The following is a 16,191-nucleotide window of genomic DNA, read 5'->3' as shown; positions in this document are numbered from 1 at the left end:
AGACAGAGCCTCAAGCTATCCACCTGGGTAGGATGCCGTGGCATCTCAGCTCACAGCAACCTCCAACTCCTGGGCTCAAGCGAGTCTACTGCCTCAGCCTCCCAAGTAGCTGAGACCACAGGCACCCACCACAATGCCCAGCTATTTTTTGGTTGCAGCCATCATAGTTGTTTGATGGGCCCGGGCTGATTCGAACCCGCCACCTTAAGTTTATGTGGCTGGCACCTTAGCCACTTGAGATACAGGTGCCGAACCTTTTTTGTGGTTCTTAAAACCTTTTTTTTCTTTATTTTTTTTTATTACATCATAGTTGTGTACATTAATACTATCATGGGGTACAGTGTGTTGTTTCCATATACAATTTGAAATACTTTCATCCAATTGGCCAACATAGCCTTCATGTCATTCTCATAGTTGTTGTGTTAAGACATTTGTATTCCACATTTAGAAAGATTCACATGTACCCTTATAGGATAAATCATAGGCGTGATCCCTCCCTACACCCATCCTCCCCCCCTCCCTTTTCCGATGTGCCTGACTCTAAGTGAGTCTTTGAGTCTTCTTTTCTTTAGATGAGAGCTCTCATGTCACATAAAATTTGTTTATACTTTTTTGCTGTTACTCTATGTCACATCAATTTAATTCTCAAACTCAGCATAGGCCGTAAGGAGAAGGAAGTGAAAATTTTTCACTCTAATATTCTAATGCACAATAAAATTTGAGAATCATCACAGTGCACACTCTGGAGGTTAAAACCACAAATCCTCCTGTTTTCAACAAGGAGCACTACATGGATGAGCCTGCAGTGATGGCTTCCCTGAACCTGCTTTGATATAAGTGACACACATAGGCATGAACTAACAAAGCATCACACAAATGTACCACAGTTTCAGGAGGCTGTCTGTCAATAAGATAACATGAAGAAACGTGAGATCCCACTATCTGATAAAAGCTAGCAGTAGAGAAAAAATAACTCATCTTTTTTATAAAGATTAGTGCTATGTAAAACAGTAGGACTTCCCAAACTTCGAAGTGCATCCAAGTCATGTGGGTGCACTTTTATTAAAAGAGTGATTGAAATTCATGAACTTCTCTGATCCTCTTCCAAGGAGTAAGTTTGTAAAAGATGTTGCTGCTAAGCATGCTGACTTAGAACATGGCCTGGCCCCTTCTCCACACAAGTATCCTGTACATAATGGGTCAAGAAAGAACATACCTTTTTCAAACAAGGGTGATAATTAAAATAGTTCCCGTATGTTAGGTGGCCTAACACCCAGAAACTGAAGAGGAATAGGAAAAGCAAATGCAATACAAAGAACATTCACTAAAGTGAAGTTGCCATGGAATAGATGAAAATCACCACCAAAAGATAATGGCTGTCTTTTTAAAACTCTGTAAAAGAAGAGCACAAAAAAAGAAAATAAGTATCCTGGAAAGATATGACCAAATAATAGAAACATAGAAAGTCTCAAATGAAAGAATATCAAGAAGGTTTTGAATTTTTTTTAAAACGTAAATATGAGGCTGGGTGCAGTGGTTCAAGCTTGCAATTTTAGCACTCTGGGAGGATAAGATGGGCCAACTGCTTGAGCTCAGAAGTTCAAGAACAGCTGAGCAAGAATGAGATGCCATCTCTATTAAAAAGAGAAAAATTAGCCAGGCATTACAGTGGGCAGTTGTATTGCCACCTACTCAAGAAGCTGAGGCATGAAGATCACTTGAACCCATTGGGTTTTAAGGTGTTGTGAGCTAGGATGACATCCAACAATCAACCCTAGGGTGACAGAGTGAGACTATGTATCAAGAAATAAAGAAAATAAATAAATAAATCATAAATATGATGTCCATACTGAAAGTATAGATGAGAATAGACACCGGTGAGAAATAGTGTAGGGAAGGTGGAAGTAGATAATAATAAAGTGAAATAAAAAACACATGAGTAGAACTAAAAATAATTACAGTCAAAAACACAGACTTGGGAAGCAAATGAAAAAATCTAGTACATGTATAATTGGTGTCCCTAAAGAACTAAAAATATTTAAGGAATTGATTCAAGAAATAGACTTATGACTAGATCTAACTCCTAAAGTTTTTGCAAGGATTAGCTTAGAGGAAAATGTAAAGTTCTTTAAACAATGTCTAACGCAAAAAAGCTCCAATTTGTGAATAGCTTTCTTATTTTTGAGAGTAGTATAGTTATTACCATACTATTATTATATCTAACCCTTATAGTCACCCTAAATGGAAGCAGCAGTAGGATTATCACCATCATCACCATTATCATCATCATCCTGTTATAAATGAAGAAGTGATGCTTACAAGTATAAGTAACATGACATGACAAAGACCCTGGATGATGGCAGACACAGTATTGAAAATCAGGTTTTCTTAATTTTTGTACATGTTCCTGGTGTTTCCAATATGCAGTCTTGCCTGTCACTTCAATTATATTTTATGCACAATTAACAATAATATTTAATGTATATTTCTAAGTATCATTTCTAACCCATCAAAAACTTTCTATTACACCCCACACAAATCATATGGACATGCATATAATACCAACACAAACACTTTTGATTATATCTGCTGTAGCTACAGACCAACTCTGCATCAAGTGGCACTGATTTCCATCTGGTGGAACTTTGGTCTATCATTCAAAACACAGTCTTCCTCTCCCCCTATTTAAAGGATACCTACATCAAATTCTTTAGCTACAGTGCCCCAGACATGGGGATGCACTGATTACTCTCATCTGTAAGGAAAGACTTGATGCACAACTGAAAAGTATGTGATTATCCCACTGTTGTTAGTGCCATAAAGGTCAACTTCAGCTATTAAGCCAAGGTCTCAGATTCACAGAGGACTCATACAATGACTGAGAAAGAATCTGCCATGTCCTACCCATGCAGGGTACCTCTAATAGACTATCCAGAGCTCCCTGTTGCCCTCCAAGAGACTGTGCAAGGCCTTCCTGGCAATCAGAGCTGATCCTGCCAAGCCTCATTCAGCCCCTTTCCTGTCCCAGGTGTCTGCACTGCTAACTCCATCTCAACATCTGCATCCTAGAAACCCCAACCAGCACCCAGGGTACTCAAAGTCATTGGTGACAGTAGACAGTTAAAAGTAGGGTTTGGAGACTGGATCTATATGCCCCACTCCCCAGTCAGGAGAATTCTCATCCCAATTGGTATGTGGATGCAGATGACTACTGGCACAACATGGCAATTCAGTGGTCAAGAGCTCGAGAATGGTGACTTGGAATTATGTATAATGGAGGGAAATGTATTGGTCAATGCAATATTCAGGCATTGAATTATACAAGGACTGTGAGGGGATGATAGTCATAGGATAATAAAATTATGTTTGTTACTGGCTGTAGTTTGGATATTAGATCCTCTAAACCTCATGTCAAAATGTTACCCCTATTGTCGGATGTAGGGCCTAGCTAGAAATCTGTGGATCATGGAGCCAGATCCCTCCTGAATTAATTAAAGCCTTGGAGTTGAGTGAGTTGAGTGAGAAAGTTCTTACTCTGTTAGTTCCCTTGAGAGCTGGTTGCTAAAAAGAGCCTCACTCCTCCCCCTGTCTTTCTTGCTTCCTTTCTCACCATGTGGTTCTGCACCCTGGCTCCCCCTCTTCTTCCAACATGAGCAAATTCAGAATGAGTCCCTCACCAGATGCAGATGCCAGCACCAGGGATCTTAAGCAGATAAAAGACCTCTGAGTCAAATAGACCACTTTCCCTTATAAATTACCCAGCCTCAAGTAATCCTTTATAAAAATACACATGGACTAAGATATTGCTAAATTGCACTTATGTACAGATAGATAGCAAGAGATAAGTTCCACTGAAAAACATAGAAAACAAACTGTGAGAGCAGAGAGTCAGGAAGAGGTCTTCATCTCTTGCAATGGAAAAGTGGAATGGATTCTGTGAAAGAGACCCCCTTTCCTCAGGATTGCTGGTACATTTCCCACTGCACACACATTAGGCAGAAAGTGTTCCTAAGTGTTGCTGTCAGGAAGGAAGAGCTTCTTGAGAATAAAACCCACTCCATGAAAGCAGATGAGAAGAAGAAAAGAAGAACCTTGGTCTGAGCACACTGTCTGCATTTGGAGACATCCAAGCCTGCAGATTCATTCACCCCTGCATTCCCGTAGGACAGAATCTGTGGTCTCCTTCATTGCTTAGGCAGTTTCGACTAAGCCCTGAGTCCCCTGATTCTCATATTTTCCTTATTAAATTAATACCATCATCATTATTTTATAGAGAAAATATTAGAACCAGAAAGATCATAGATGTGCTCAATGTTATACAAGCCAGTCCAGATATTTTGACTCCAAGTTAAAAACTCTGTGGGCTCGGCTCCCATAGCACAGTGGTTACAGCATGAGTCACATACACCAGGGCTGGCACGTGCGAACCCAGCCCCGCCTGCTAAACAACAATGAAAACTGCTACAAAAAATATCCAGGCATTTGTGGTGGGCACCCATAGTCACAGCTACTTGGGAGGCTGAGGCAAGAGACTTGAGCCCTGGAGTTTGAGGGTGCTGTGAGCTGTACGGCCATAGCGCTCTACTGAGGGTGGCATACTGAGACTCTGTCTCAAAAAAAAAAAAAAAAAAAAGCTCTGTGTATGAAATTAATAGTACTGATAAATTTTTCTTGATTCTTTCAGGGACTTTGAATTTTTCTCAAGAAGATAAAAGTCCTCGGGTGTGGGAGCATTGAAGCTTTCTACAAAGAGCCTTCAATACACTTTCCTTTTCTTGTTTCCCTCCATTACACAAACTGTGCATTCTGTCCCATGAAATCCTAGGTCACCTGTCTTTGCTCACATCCTCCCCAAGCCTCCCTTCTCTCCCTAATGACAACATTCATTCAGCCTCTTCTTTCACCTCATACAGAAGTATCCTACTGGAATTGAATCTCTTGTGTGAAGAAGCGTTCATTCCCCATAGACACTGGAAGGAGTGGGGCTCCAAGTGTGTGCTTTTGAGCTTTCTCACCTAAGTGTCCAAGTTGAGCCCTCCTTAGTTATATAATAAGGAAGATCTGAATGAAGTGATTCCATGTTCTCCAGGGAGGGATTCTCCAGGGCATGTGATTCTATGTCACACAATGTTATAGAAACAGTGCAGTGAATCACTAAGCTGTATTTATGAGCAGGTGGCATTGGCTAGAGGTGAAACCTCTGATAAAATACCCATGAAAATTAAAGAGATTGAATATAGGTAAGAGGTGTAGATTCTGCATGTGTGCCTGTTGGTTTATAGTTCTTTGCACTAACAGTTGGAAATGCTGTTGAAATGATGTGCCCCCGGGAGTGCTAGGAATGGCTAAAGGATTTGAAGCAGTAGACTTTTGCTTTGATGCAAGTCAATTTCTGTTCAGAGAAAATACTGAAGGTATTTTCAAGGGATAAGTATTTCGCATGCACGAACATCATGTCTTAGAAGTTTGCAAGTGAAGCGAGGAGCTTGGTCCGTAAGTCCAGCACTTACATCTTCCTATCTACAGGCTGAAACCTTGGAAAGGGAATGATGTGCCTAAATATAACATGTCAGTAATTTTCCAAGACACAATCAGGGTCTTCCAAGATGTAGAGGAAAGATAGAGTATTCATGGTCACTTTCTCTTTATCACTTATAACAGTCTTGTTATATTATAGGCTTTAAATCTGTTCTGTAAAAGTTTTGCATTTTTTTAAGATGGGATTCTAAGTTTTCTAAGTTTCAAAACGAATCCACTTTTATGTATAGTAGAACCTTTGTAAGTTGACTACCTAAGGGACTATAATAAACTGATTAACATTGGAGGTAAAATATAAGGAACTAGGGTTACTGTACTGATATATACATGTGGTGCTGAATGGTTCATGAAAGTTAGGCCAACTTAGGAAGTGGTCAGTGTAGGGAGATGTTCAAGTAGGGAGTTTCTTCAGTATTTGGAACTGAATACATATTTGTTTTTTCTTTCCCCATTGAAAATGGATTTGAAATATTTGATTGTGCAAAATGAGATTATGGGACATTTTTTGGGCAGAATTATTGTGGTGAATGTGGGCATTTGATTTTAGTACATGACTATGGTCAAATTCAGGAATAAATTAATTTGTCTTCCACTGTCTGCTATTTCCTACTAATCTGCACTAAGCCAGCATTGTATTTCTTCAGCTTGCTGTGTGTCAGTCCTCCTGGCTTCCTCATCACCCATGGTGGATTTCCTCTGGTTTTCAGAACATCCCACAAAGGCCAGTAGGCCTCCACTCCAGTTCTATGTTGCCATCAAGCACCTTTGAGTCAGACAACTGGGCCATCATCCTTATGCTTCTTCTTCCCACGCCTTGGAAATCCTGTGATTGTCGTGTCCCCCTCCCTGCCATTTTAGAAGTTTTCCTTCTCCCATTTAAATTTCAACACATGTCTTATTGCTTCTCCTTCCCAATTATGTCATGTACTTGGTTTGCTGTTCTTTTAGACAGTCTATTGCAGGTAGAATCTTGATTTTTCTAACAGTTTTATTCATTTATTTAACCAACATTGACTCAGCATCTCTGAAGGGCCAGGAACAGTTGTAGGCACTGAGATATAACAAAGAAGGAACCTAAACCTTTCCCCACCTGAAGTTTGTATTTTAGTGAGATATTTACAATTTCCTAAATATATGAATGTGTATATACATTTCGGAAAAGATATATGCTTAAGTTCATTTGGTGGTAATAAGGAGAAAGTGCAGCAAGATACAAGAAATGGGACATACAGAGTCCTGGTTTTAGGGTCAGAAGCCATTTCTGTAATGAACTGAGCCCTTTGCTGATGTCTGGGCTCAAATTTCCCCTGAGCATACAAATCCGAGACATGGTAGGTGGTCAATTAGTGCTTGTTGAGTAATTTATGCTGAAAGGAACTGCATGAGGAGGAAGTTAGGAATAATGACAAGACAGAAACAGAGAGTGTAAACTTTTAAATTCCAGGTTCATGGTGACCACAAAAATGATCTTTTACCTATGTCAACTAGGTCACTAGAATGATGCAAGGAGAATTCACCCTAACCATTTTTCATCTGGCTCAATCCTAATATGATTTGCTATCTGCAAAGTGGGCAGAAATGACAGCCACAAATCACGAGAGATAGGTTCATCTAAACCATAGCTCCCTTTCTGTGTTCCTACACATTTAATGTCATCACATTTAATAAAGTGACAGGCACTGAATCTGATGAATACTTGTTGTAACTTTCAATTTTTCAATACAAATTGCGGTTTTCAATTTCAGTCTGTCTGCTTTTTAACACTATGTTTTGTGTTCTTAAATTTTATACTTAAAATTGAGAATAATGAATGTTATGTATAACGATGTTATGAGAATGGAACGTAAGTGATAAAATATTTTATTTACTTTAAGATTGTGTTTAATTTTCAAACTATAGCATGTACAAGAAGAAGTAGCTCTTTGATATTACTGAGTACTTATCAGCCAGAATTCTTCACTTCTCCCATTCCATGTAAAAAATTCATTATTCCAAGAAATTGGCCATTTTCCAAATTTGCCAAAATGAATTTCTAACATGTTGATCTCTGCTTCTGGGTTCTGCAAAGAATTTCTGGAGACTGAAGTGTGACTTTTTAATATACTCTAAGTACTATCATTAAAAAATGAATATAGGGCTCCTTTACTGAAAATGAAAAGGCAAAATCAAAGCTCTGTGGTTGAATTCATTCTCCTGGGCTTCTCTACTTTTCCTGAACTCCAAGAGCCACTCTTTGGGGTTTTCTTGGTTATTCACCTGTTGACCCTGATGGGAAATGCCATCATTATAGTCGTCATCTCTCTGGACAAAAGCCTCCACGTTCCCATGTACCTGTTCCTCCTGAACTTAGCTGTGGTGGAAGTGAGTTTCAGTGCAGTCATCATGCCTGAGATGCTGGTGGTCCTCTCCACTGAGAAAACTGTGATGTCTTTTCTGAGCTGTTTTGCACAAATGTATTTCATTCTTCTTTTTGGTGGGACTGAATGTTTTCTCCTGGGAGCAATGGCTTATGACCGATTTGCTGCAATTTGGCATCCTCTGACCTACCCAGTGATTATGAACAAAAGAGTTTTTATGACATTAATAATGTTCTCATGGCTTTCAGGGATCATGGTGGCGACTGTGTGGACCACATGGGTATTTAGTTTTCCCTTTTGTGGCTCCAATGAAATTAATCATATATCTTGTGAAGCTCCAGCAGTGCTAGATCTTGCATGTGCAGACACAAATTTGCTTGAAATATATGCCTCAGTAGTTACTGTTTTGATGATTATGATCCCTTTCTTGTTGATAGTCTTGTCTTACATTAGAATTCTTTATGCCATTCTGAAGATGCCATCAACCACCGGGAGGCAAAAGGCCTTTTCCACCTGTGCCTCTCATCTCACATCTGTGACCCTCTTCTATGGCACAGCCAACATGACCTATTTGCAGCCCAAATCTGGCTACTCACCAGAAACCAAGAAACTGATCTCATTGGCCTACTCACTGCTGACACCTCTGCTGAATCCACTTATCTACAGTTTGCGCAATAGTGAGATGAAAAGGGCTTTGATAAAAATATGCCAAAGAAAGGTGTTTTTACATACAGCTTGACGATGTTTGAAAAGCCTTATGATATTTGGCTACTAACCTATTGTCCTTTAATTAAATTTAATAAATTTCAAAAACATTTTTTCTTTCTGATGTGAATGTGTTTAATTTGTTGAGTTCTGTGTATTTGAATGTGTATCAGGTGATCCCTTCTTTTCAATAGCATAGTGCTGTCACTTATATTTAGTAGATGTGTAAGTTTTCATAGCATATCATATAAGAATATGTTCATCCCCTTCTCTATTATGAACTTCTGCATCATACTGGATTACTGTCATTAAGATGATGCTTCAGTAGACCCTTTGTTCCATACGTCCATTGTATATTGATGTCTGGAATCTGTGTGATAGATTTGTTTATATGGAACTGTTGAGATATAAAATATGTGTGCTTATAAATTTTAGTAGCTCTTGCCAAATTATGTTCTAAAATGATGATAGGGGCTTGGAGCCTGTAGCACAGTTGTTATGTCACTGGCCACATACACTGAGGCTGGCGGGTTCAAATCTGGCCTCGGGCCAGCTAAACAATGACAACCGCAACAAAAAAACAGTCGGGCATTGTTGAAGGCACCTGTAGTCCCAGCTACTTGGGAGGCTGAGGCAAGAGAATTGCTTCAGCACAAGAGTTTGAGGTTGCTGTAAGCTGTGACGCCATGGCTCTATACTGAGGTTCACATAGTGAGACTCTGTCTCAACAAAATAAAGAAAAAGAAAGAAAGAAAAAGATTGTAGGGTGTTCAGACTTACCTGGAGGCCATTGTGCTGTCATAAAAAGGTAGATGCCATCAAATAGAGTGATGACATTTTTATTTCTGGAGTATAAATCTGTTTCATGAATAAGTAAAGAATGTACATTCATTTTGTGGCTCCAACTGGTTCTACTTCATCAACTCACACACATAGAACTGTTCTCACACACATAGAACTGTTCTCACTTCATAGAACTATTTTCCATTGTAGTAGAGACTTGTTAAATTTCCATTTGTAGGCCAACGTGTCCCAGACTCTCTGTTTATAAAGAATTAATGAAGCATTTCTTGTGTTTGTGTATGTGGGAACCAAATATACACCTGTGCCTACTTTCTATAGTCCTTGAACCAAATTACTAATACTGTTGCCTTTTCCAGAATGAATAATTTGTGCAGGGTCTCATGCCTGTAAACCTAGCACTCTGGGAAGCTGAGGCAGGAAAATTGCTTGACTTAGAAGTTTGAGAATGGCCTGAGCATGAGTGAGACCCCATCTTTACTAAAAATAGAAAATTATCTGGGCATTTTGGCGGGTACCTGTAGTTACAGCTGCTTGGAAGTTTGAAATAGAAGGATCCCTGAACCCAGGAGTTTGAGGTTATTGTGAGCTAGGTTAAATCCATGGCAGTGTAGCCTGGGCAATAGAGTGAGACTCTATCTCAAAACAAAACAAAACACACAGAAAAGCAGAAAACAAACAGATAAACACCCCCCCCAAACAATCAGAATGAATAATTTTATCTGATGCAACAGTGGAACACTGAATGCTTGCAGAAAAGAATGGTGGGAGTAGGAGGGAATACACCTAAAGTAGAGTAGATTTGCATGGAATAGATTGGGAGTCCCCCTGCCATTCAGGTTAATCATGAGGTGTTACCTGATTCTAAGCTCCAGACACCATGAGCATGACATGGAGATATAAAAGGAGCTACTGCTGAATCTTTCTCCACGAGGACTGTGGATCAGTCTGAAGTATCTAACTTCATCCTTAAATAAAAGACTGCTATGACTTTTTTGGTGATTCTTCATTTAACGTTTCATGGTTAATGTTAAGTGCATCTTGTTGATCCCATCTCTCTCTTTTCCTATCTAAGGGCTTATTAGCTTGAGCTTTCTTTATATATTGAAATGTGTGATATGTTTAATGTTTTGTTACCACATTTGATAATAAGCTCAATGAGGACAGCAACTGTATGATTTGTTTACCACTGTGTTTCACCTGTCTAACACAGTGCCTGGGACAGAGTAGTTGCTTAACAAATACTTTTTGAGTTAGTACAAAAAGAGTAGGCTGAGGAAAGATGTTTGCTTGCTCAAGACTTGGAGCAGATTCAGGATATGGGACAGCCACACAGTACTCAAAAGAAACTTGTCACAGAGCAGTGCTCATGAGGGAGCCTTAGGAGATCTGAAAGATAGTGAGTGAATGGAGGGGGTTGCTACTTGACTGCCCTTCATGTGTATGGCCAAGTTACCTTAGTGTTCTTGTTGCATTCAGCCCTCAGAAGCCAGGACCAGTAATCAAGTGGTTTTACCATTTGGATTCCAAAATTTGGGGCATTTCTTTACATGTTGGTTTAGCCAGCTACAGGGGATATTTTTCTCTTTGTGATACTAAATTTGATATCTTTGTCAGAGCTTTCCAGTGTCTCTGAGTTAGGAGTAACTTTAATATCTCAGAAAACATCTAATGTCTGATTCCTGCTATAATACAGAAAGCAGTAATCTCAAGTCTTGAATTTCTCTCCTTGTGAGGTTCTCATTTTTCTTCAAATATCATTAGCTATGTTGGCCAGGATGGTCTGCAGCTTCTGTCTTCAAGTGAATGTGGTCAGAGTCATCCACATTCTCTTTGAGTTTGAAGCTGAGTAGTGATTCAAAGTTACTGAGTGGTCTTGGGGCTGATAGTCAACTGAAACTATGAGAACAGGACTTTTGCTAAAGAAAGTCAGTATCATATAGACATCTCTATCAATATCATATAGTATCAATATCAATATCAGTATCATATAGACATATAGATATCTATCAGTATCATATAGACATATAGATATCTATCAATATCAATATCAGTATCATATAGACATTGGATTCATATAGACATCTCTATCAATATATATATATATACATACATATTGCTATCTATTTATTGATATAAATTTGTATCCAACTTAAATATTATATAAGGAATGTAATTGGTCAAATGTCTAAGTTTTACAAGTATATGTTTACGATGTAACAGTACATCATCCCCTCACTGCCCCTGGATGTTTCTATCTCTGAATCAATGCACTGGCCAGTGCATTTCCCTACATGATACATAATTCCAAGTCACAATTCCTGAAAGCTTTTATCATTGAACTTGTATGTTGTGCCCAGAATTATCTGCACTCCATATATCACTTGGGATAGGAATCTCTTGGCCTGGTGGTCCTAAATATCCAGTCTTGAAACCCTATTTTACAGCCTACTTTAACCAACAACTTTGAGTATCCTGTGTGCTGGTTAGGGTTTCTAGGAAGCAGACACTCAGATGGAGTTAGGAGTGCAGACACCCGGGAAAGGACAGGAGATAAAACATGCTTGCTAGAAGGATCTTTCTGACTGCTAAGCCAGCCTTGCCTAGTCTCCTTGGAGGGCAATAGGGAGCTCTGGATTGTCTATCAGCAGTGTCCTGCATGGGTTGGAAATGCGAGATCTTTTCTCAGTCATTGAGTGGGCTTCTGCAAGCAGGGAGTGTCTTTAGCTCAAAATTGAGGCTGACCTTGAAGCTCTGCAACTTTACAGCAAGTCTTATTTTATTTTATTTTTATTAATTTTTTTTTCTTTTTAAAAGCCAGTCTTACTTTGTCACCTAAGCTAAAATGCAGTAGTGTGATCATATCTCACTGCAGTTTCAAGCTACTGGGCTCAGGTGATCTTTCTCTTTCAGCCTCTCGCATAGCTAGGATTACAGGCATTTTTTTTTTTTTTTAATACAAATGTGGTTTAGGTATGTTGCTCAGGATGGTCTGGAACTCCTGGCCTCAAGTGATCATCCTTCCTCAATCTCCTAGCTTGCTGAGATCACAAGCATGGGCCTGTAAGTCTTTTCTTTTTTAAAATTAAATTTTATTTTTAAAAATTTCAGAATATTAAGGGGCTAAATACATTTTGGTTCCATACCGTTTTTGTGTATTTTAACTATATCAAGGTTATAAGTGTGCCCTTCACCCATGTTGTAGCAGCCCATATAGCTTATGGCAAAGAGGAATGAGATTTAGTTAGAAGAAACACCTATATAGCTCAGTAAAGTAACACCTTGATGAAAAGGGCGTAGGGAGGAAATTGTCTCTCCTAACAAGCATGAGAGCTTGCAAGATGAGAGCATCAGTGATTAGTAGTCTCTACACCTGTGGTGTTAAGAGCCACAGGCGTGTGTCTATAAGAGGCTTGAGGAGAAGGCCGTCAGAGGCTCAATTCTATTACCGGCCACTCACTCTGACTCTGTTGTTTCTTCTGCCTGCAGAAGTCCTGTACGGTGTCTCTCACTCTCTATTTGCTTCTGCTAAAGCAAATAGCCCTCAGGCACCTAAGAGCCATTGTTCCCAAGCAAGATACCCTAGCGTTTTGCATGCAGAACCTATTTGCATCCAGAACCTAAATAAACCCAGGGCTAGAGACCTGGACCTGATAAGTGGTGACCATGAAGGGACCCCGACACAATATAACTGTGCAAAGAACCGGTTGGGTTGTGTAAATCTTTTCTTACAGATGAATGTGAACAGCACATCTCCATGTCTGCCCCAATACAACTGAAGAATTTGGGGTACTGATACCTTAATTTGTGAGAGGGAAAGTGTATATTTGCAATGACACACCAAGGTTCCACTAGATGGAAACCAAGGCTGCTTAATCCACATGTGATCTGCAATTACAGCAGACAGAACAAAACAATCCATACTGGTATTAAACGCATGTCAATTCCATCTATGTCGGATATAGTAGAAAGTGTTTAATGCTTTAGACATTTTTAATTTAAATCTATGTTAGTTATTGTTGCTAACTAATTATGCATCAACATAATTGAAATGACTGGCAGCATGGCTTAGTGGAAACATGCAGCAAGCATTTAATCAACATGATTTCAAATACTGGTTTTACCATCTTCTATGACTTTGTGAGCATTAGCTTCTCTGTTTATAAAAGGGAATGATGACGACGATGATGATGAGCATAATGCTAATGGAAACATTTAGTGTTTCTGAAGGGATCAGCCATGATAACAGCAGTAAGAGTAATGATTACAGGAGTCATAATGATAAAATAGCTATCACATATTGGAGCTCTGGTATGCCAGGCATTTCAAGATCCTTATGCTTTACTTTGATTTAATACTGAACTAACTTTATGAGTTAGAGACAATTCTTTAAATTTTTTGTTGTTTCTAGGTATATTAACAATACATAGATCTTTTTCCTTAGCTTCCAAGTCCATATTTTCCACTCTAATCATTAGAAGATTGTTTTTATTTTATTTTGCTCATTCTGTCTTCTCCTTACCACTATATTCCAGCAGTATCTAATTCTTTTTTTTCTTTCAATGCTTCCATTTGGCCATCACATTTGTGAAGTTTTTTTCATTCAACACCTTTCTTGAACCCTGCCAATTATGTTTTGTTTCATCAATTTCTGTTGTTTTTCCACCTTTTTTCCTGAGCATGTTCTTTTTTGCTTTGCGTGTTTCTTTTATAGAGGCAGTTACTTCATGATTTTGGCCATGTTTTTTGTGAAGGGTTACAGCCCCCCATGCTCAGACATGGTAGTTTAGCCTCATATGCTCCCCGAGCAATGTGACCCTAAGATGGAAAATCCTTACTCTGAGCACATGCCCAGGCCTGCTAAAAGCAGAAAGCTACACGTTCACAGAAAGTAATGTGCTGGAGGGCCAAGCCAGCACACCTGTCGAGGCACTAGGCCCTTGTACTTGTTCCCTTCTCCTCATTAACACAATAGTTGCTAGTTTTAGTTTAAGGAAATCGGCTAAAAGAACAGACAGCCTGGCACCCTAGTGGTTTAGCCCCAAGCAAAAAGTTTTCAATTTGTATCAATTGTATATGTGCTCAGCAGTAATTCTGCTGGATTGGCAGTTTCCCTGACTTTACTTAGCTTTCTTAACTGTTTGTTATTTTAAATTTATCAGATGTTTTAGAGTATATAAAAGGATCAATAAAGATAGGTAGTTGCTGAGTGCCTGATCGAGCCTCGGTGTCCCTTTCATGCTATTCATTTTGTCTGCAGTGCTTTCCTCTGCGTCACCGATCAGTTAGCCCCGAGAACAGCAATGATTTGGTCATAATTTTTATCCACTCTATAGCAACATTGAATTTGGATTGGTTATTTGTTTAAAGAGGGGGCCTGATCTTGTGTTAAATCAGCAGGGATTGATTACTTATGGCTGGCAGTAATGTCCTTTGTAAACGTGCTATTCAACTGTGGGCTTGACACATGGGCATCGTTTAGAATGTTCAAAATGTAGAAACTAAAGTCTCATTCTAGACTTCAAGAATTCTAATTTGCATATTCATAAGATCCCCACATGACTTGGATACACTGTAAACTAGTTTGGGAAGCATTACTGCATAACACAGCTTAATTTTCACAAGGAAGATGAGTAATTCCATCTATTGCTCCCTGTCATCAGATAATTGGAGTTCACCTTGTCTCATATTATTCACAGATATCTTCTTGAAACTATGGTGCATTTGTGTCATCCTTTGTTTATCCATGCCTGAGTGCTTCTAAATTATGTCAAAGCAGTTCCAGGCAAGGCTTTAACTACCTTGTTCTCATGGTTCCAAGCAAAAGGATTATGATTTTTCCCTTTTTTTCTCAAGGACTGTCACTTGCCATGATTTTTCAAACTTTAGTGTGTATTGGAATCACTGGTATAGATAATTAAAACACATATTATTGAGACTCATGCAAAAATTTTCTGTTTTGGTAGATCTACACTAGAGCCTAATAACCTAAATTTCTAACAAGTTCTGTGGTCCTTCTGATGCTCTTAATCCAGGGACCACAGTTTGAAAACCACAGATATGGAGAGCTTGGTGCTACTCTCTTTGTCTGAACTGTTCCTTCAACATCCCCTCTGAATGACACACATCATTTGATGTCAGTGTATTGGGCACTCCCTTTCCCATAGTGTAATTTAGGTTACATCCTAGCTTTTTGAAAATGAAGTGTAGATTCATGTTTCTTATTAATTTTGTAGCTTAAGAGTAATTTTTATGAGGACAATGACATCTTTACCCAACCATTTAAAAACCTGAATTTTCCCTTCTCCTCACTATACTTTCTTGGACTGATTTCAGGTATAGTTTGCTCTTGCTTTTCTAGTTCTTTTTTTTTCCCCATTCAAATTTCCTTTATTATTTTTTATAGCATAACTGTGTACATTAATGCAATCTTGGGGTACAGTGTGCTGTTTTCATATACATTTTGAAATACTATCATCAAACTGGTTAACATAGCCTTCATGTCATTTTCTTATTATTGAGTTAAGACATTAATACTCTGCTTTTAGAAAGATTCACTTGTACCCTTATAAGATAAACCATAGAGGTGACCCCACCAATCACCCTGCCTCCCCCATTCACCCCCTCACTCCCTCTCACCCCCTTTCCCATATTCTAAGGCTATAATTAGGTTATAACATTCCTATGAAAACTATGAATTAGTTTCAAAATAGGGCTGTGTACATTGGATACTTTTTCTTCCATTCTTGAGACACTTTGCTAAGAAGAACATTTTCTAATTCCATCCATA

The 16,191-nt window shown here is 38.8% G+C and overlaps 1 protein-coding gene across 1 annotated transcript; it reads left to right on the top strand.

The window, feature by feature from the left end:
- Positions 1-7,689: 7,689 nt before the first annotated feature.
- On the top strand, positions 7,690-8,634 carry LOC100957361 (olfactory receptor 10A3-like). Its single transcript, XM_003781500.1, has one exon. It carries the CDS (start codon positions 7,690-7,692, stop codon positions 8,632-8,634), a length of 945 nt encoding a protein of 314 aa, XP_003781548.1.
- Positions 8,635-16,191: the final 7,557 nt, after the last annotated feature.

The sequence above is a fragment of the Otolemur garnettii genome, unplaced genomic scaffold (genome assembly GCF_000181295.1).
Source record: "Otolemur garnettii isolate 467f Iridium unplaced genomic scaffold, OtoGar3 scaffold00001, whole genome shotgun sequence".
In the NCBI taxonomy this organism is placed as follows: domain Eukaryota; kingdom Metazoa; phylum Chordata; class Mammalia; order Primates; family Galagidae; genus Otolemur; species Otolemur garnettii.
Note: the sequence above shows the minus strand (reverse complement) of the source record. Positions and strands in the feature narration are given on the sequence as shown.

What these genes read in the sequence shown, in the direction of transcription:
- LOC100957361 (XM_003781500.1), top strand. Translation starts at nt 7,690, where the DNA reads ATGAAAAGGCAAAATCAAAGCTCTGTGGTTGAATTCATTCTCCTGGGC.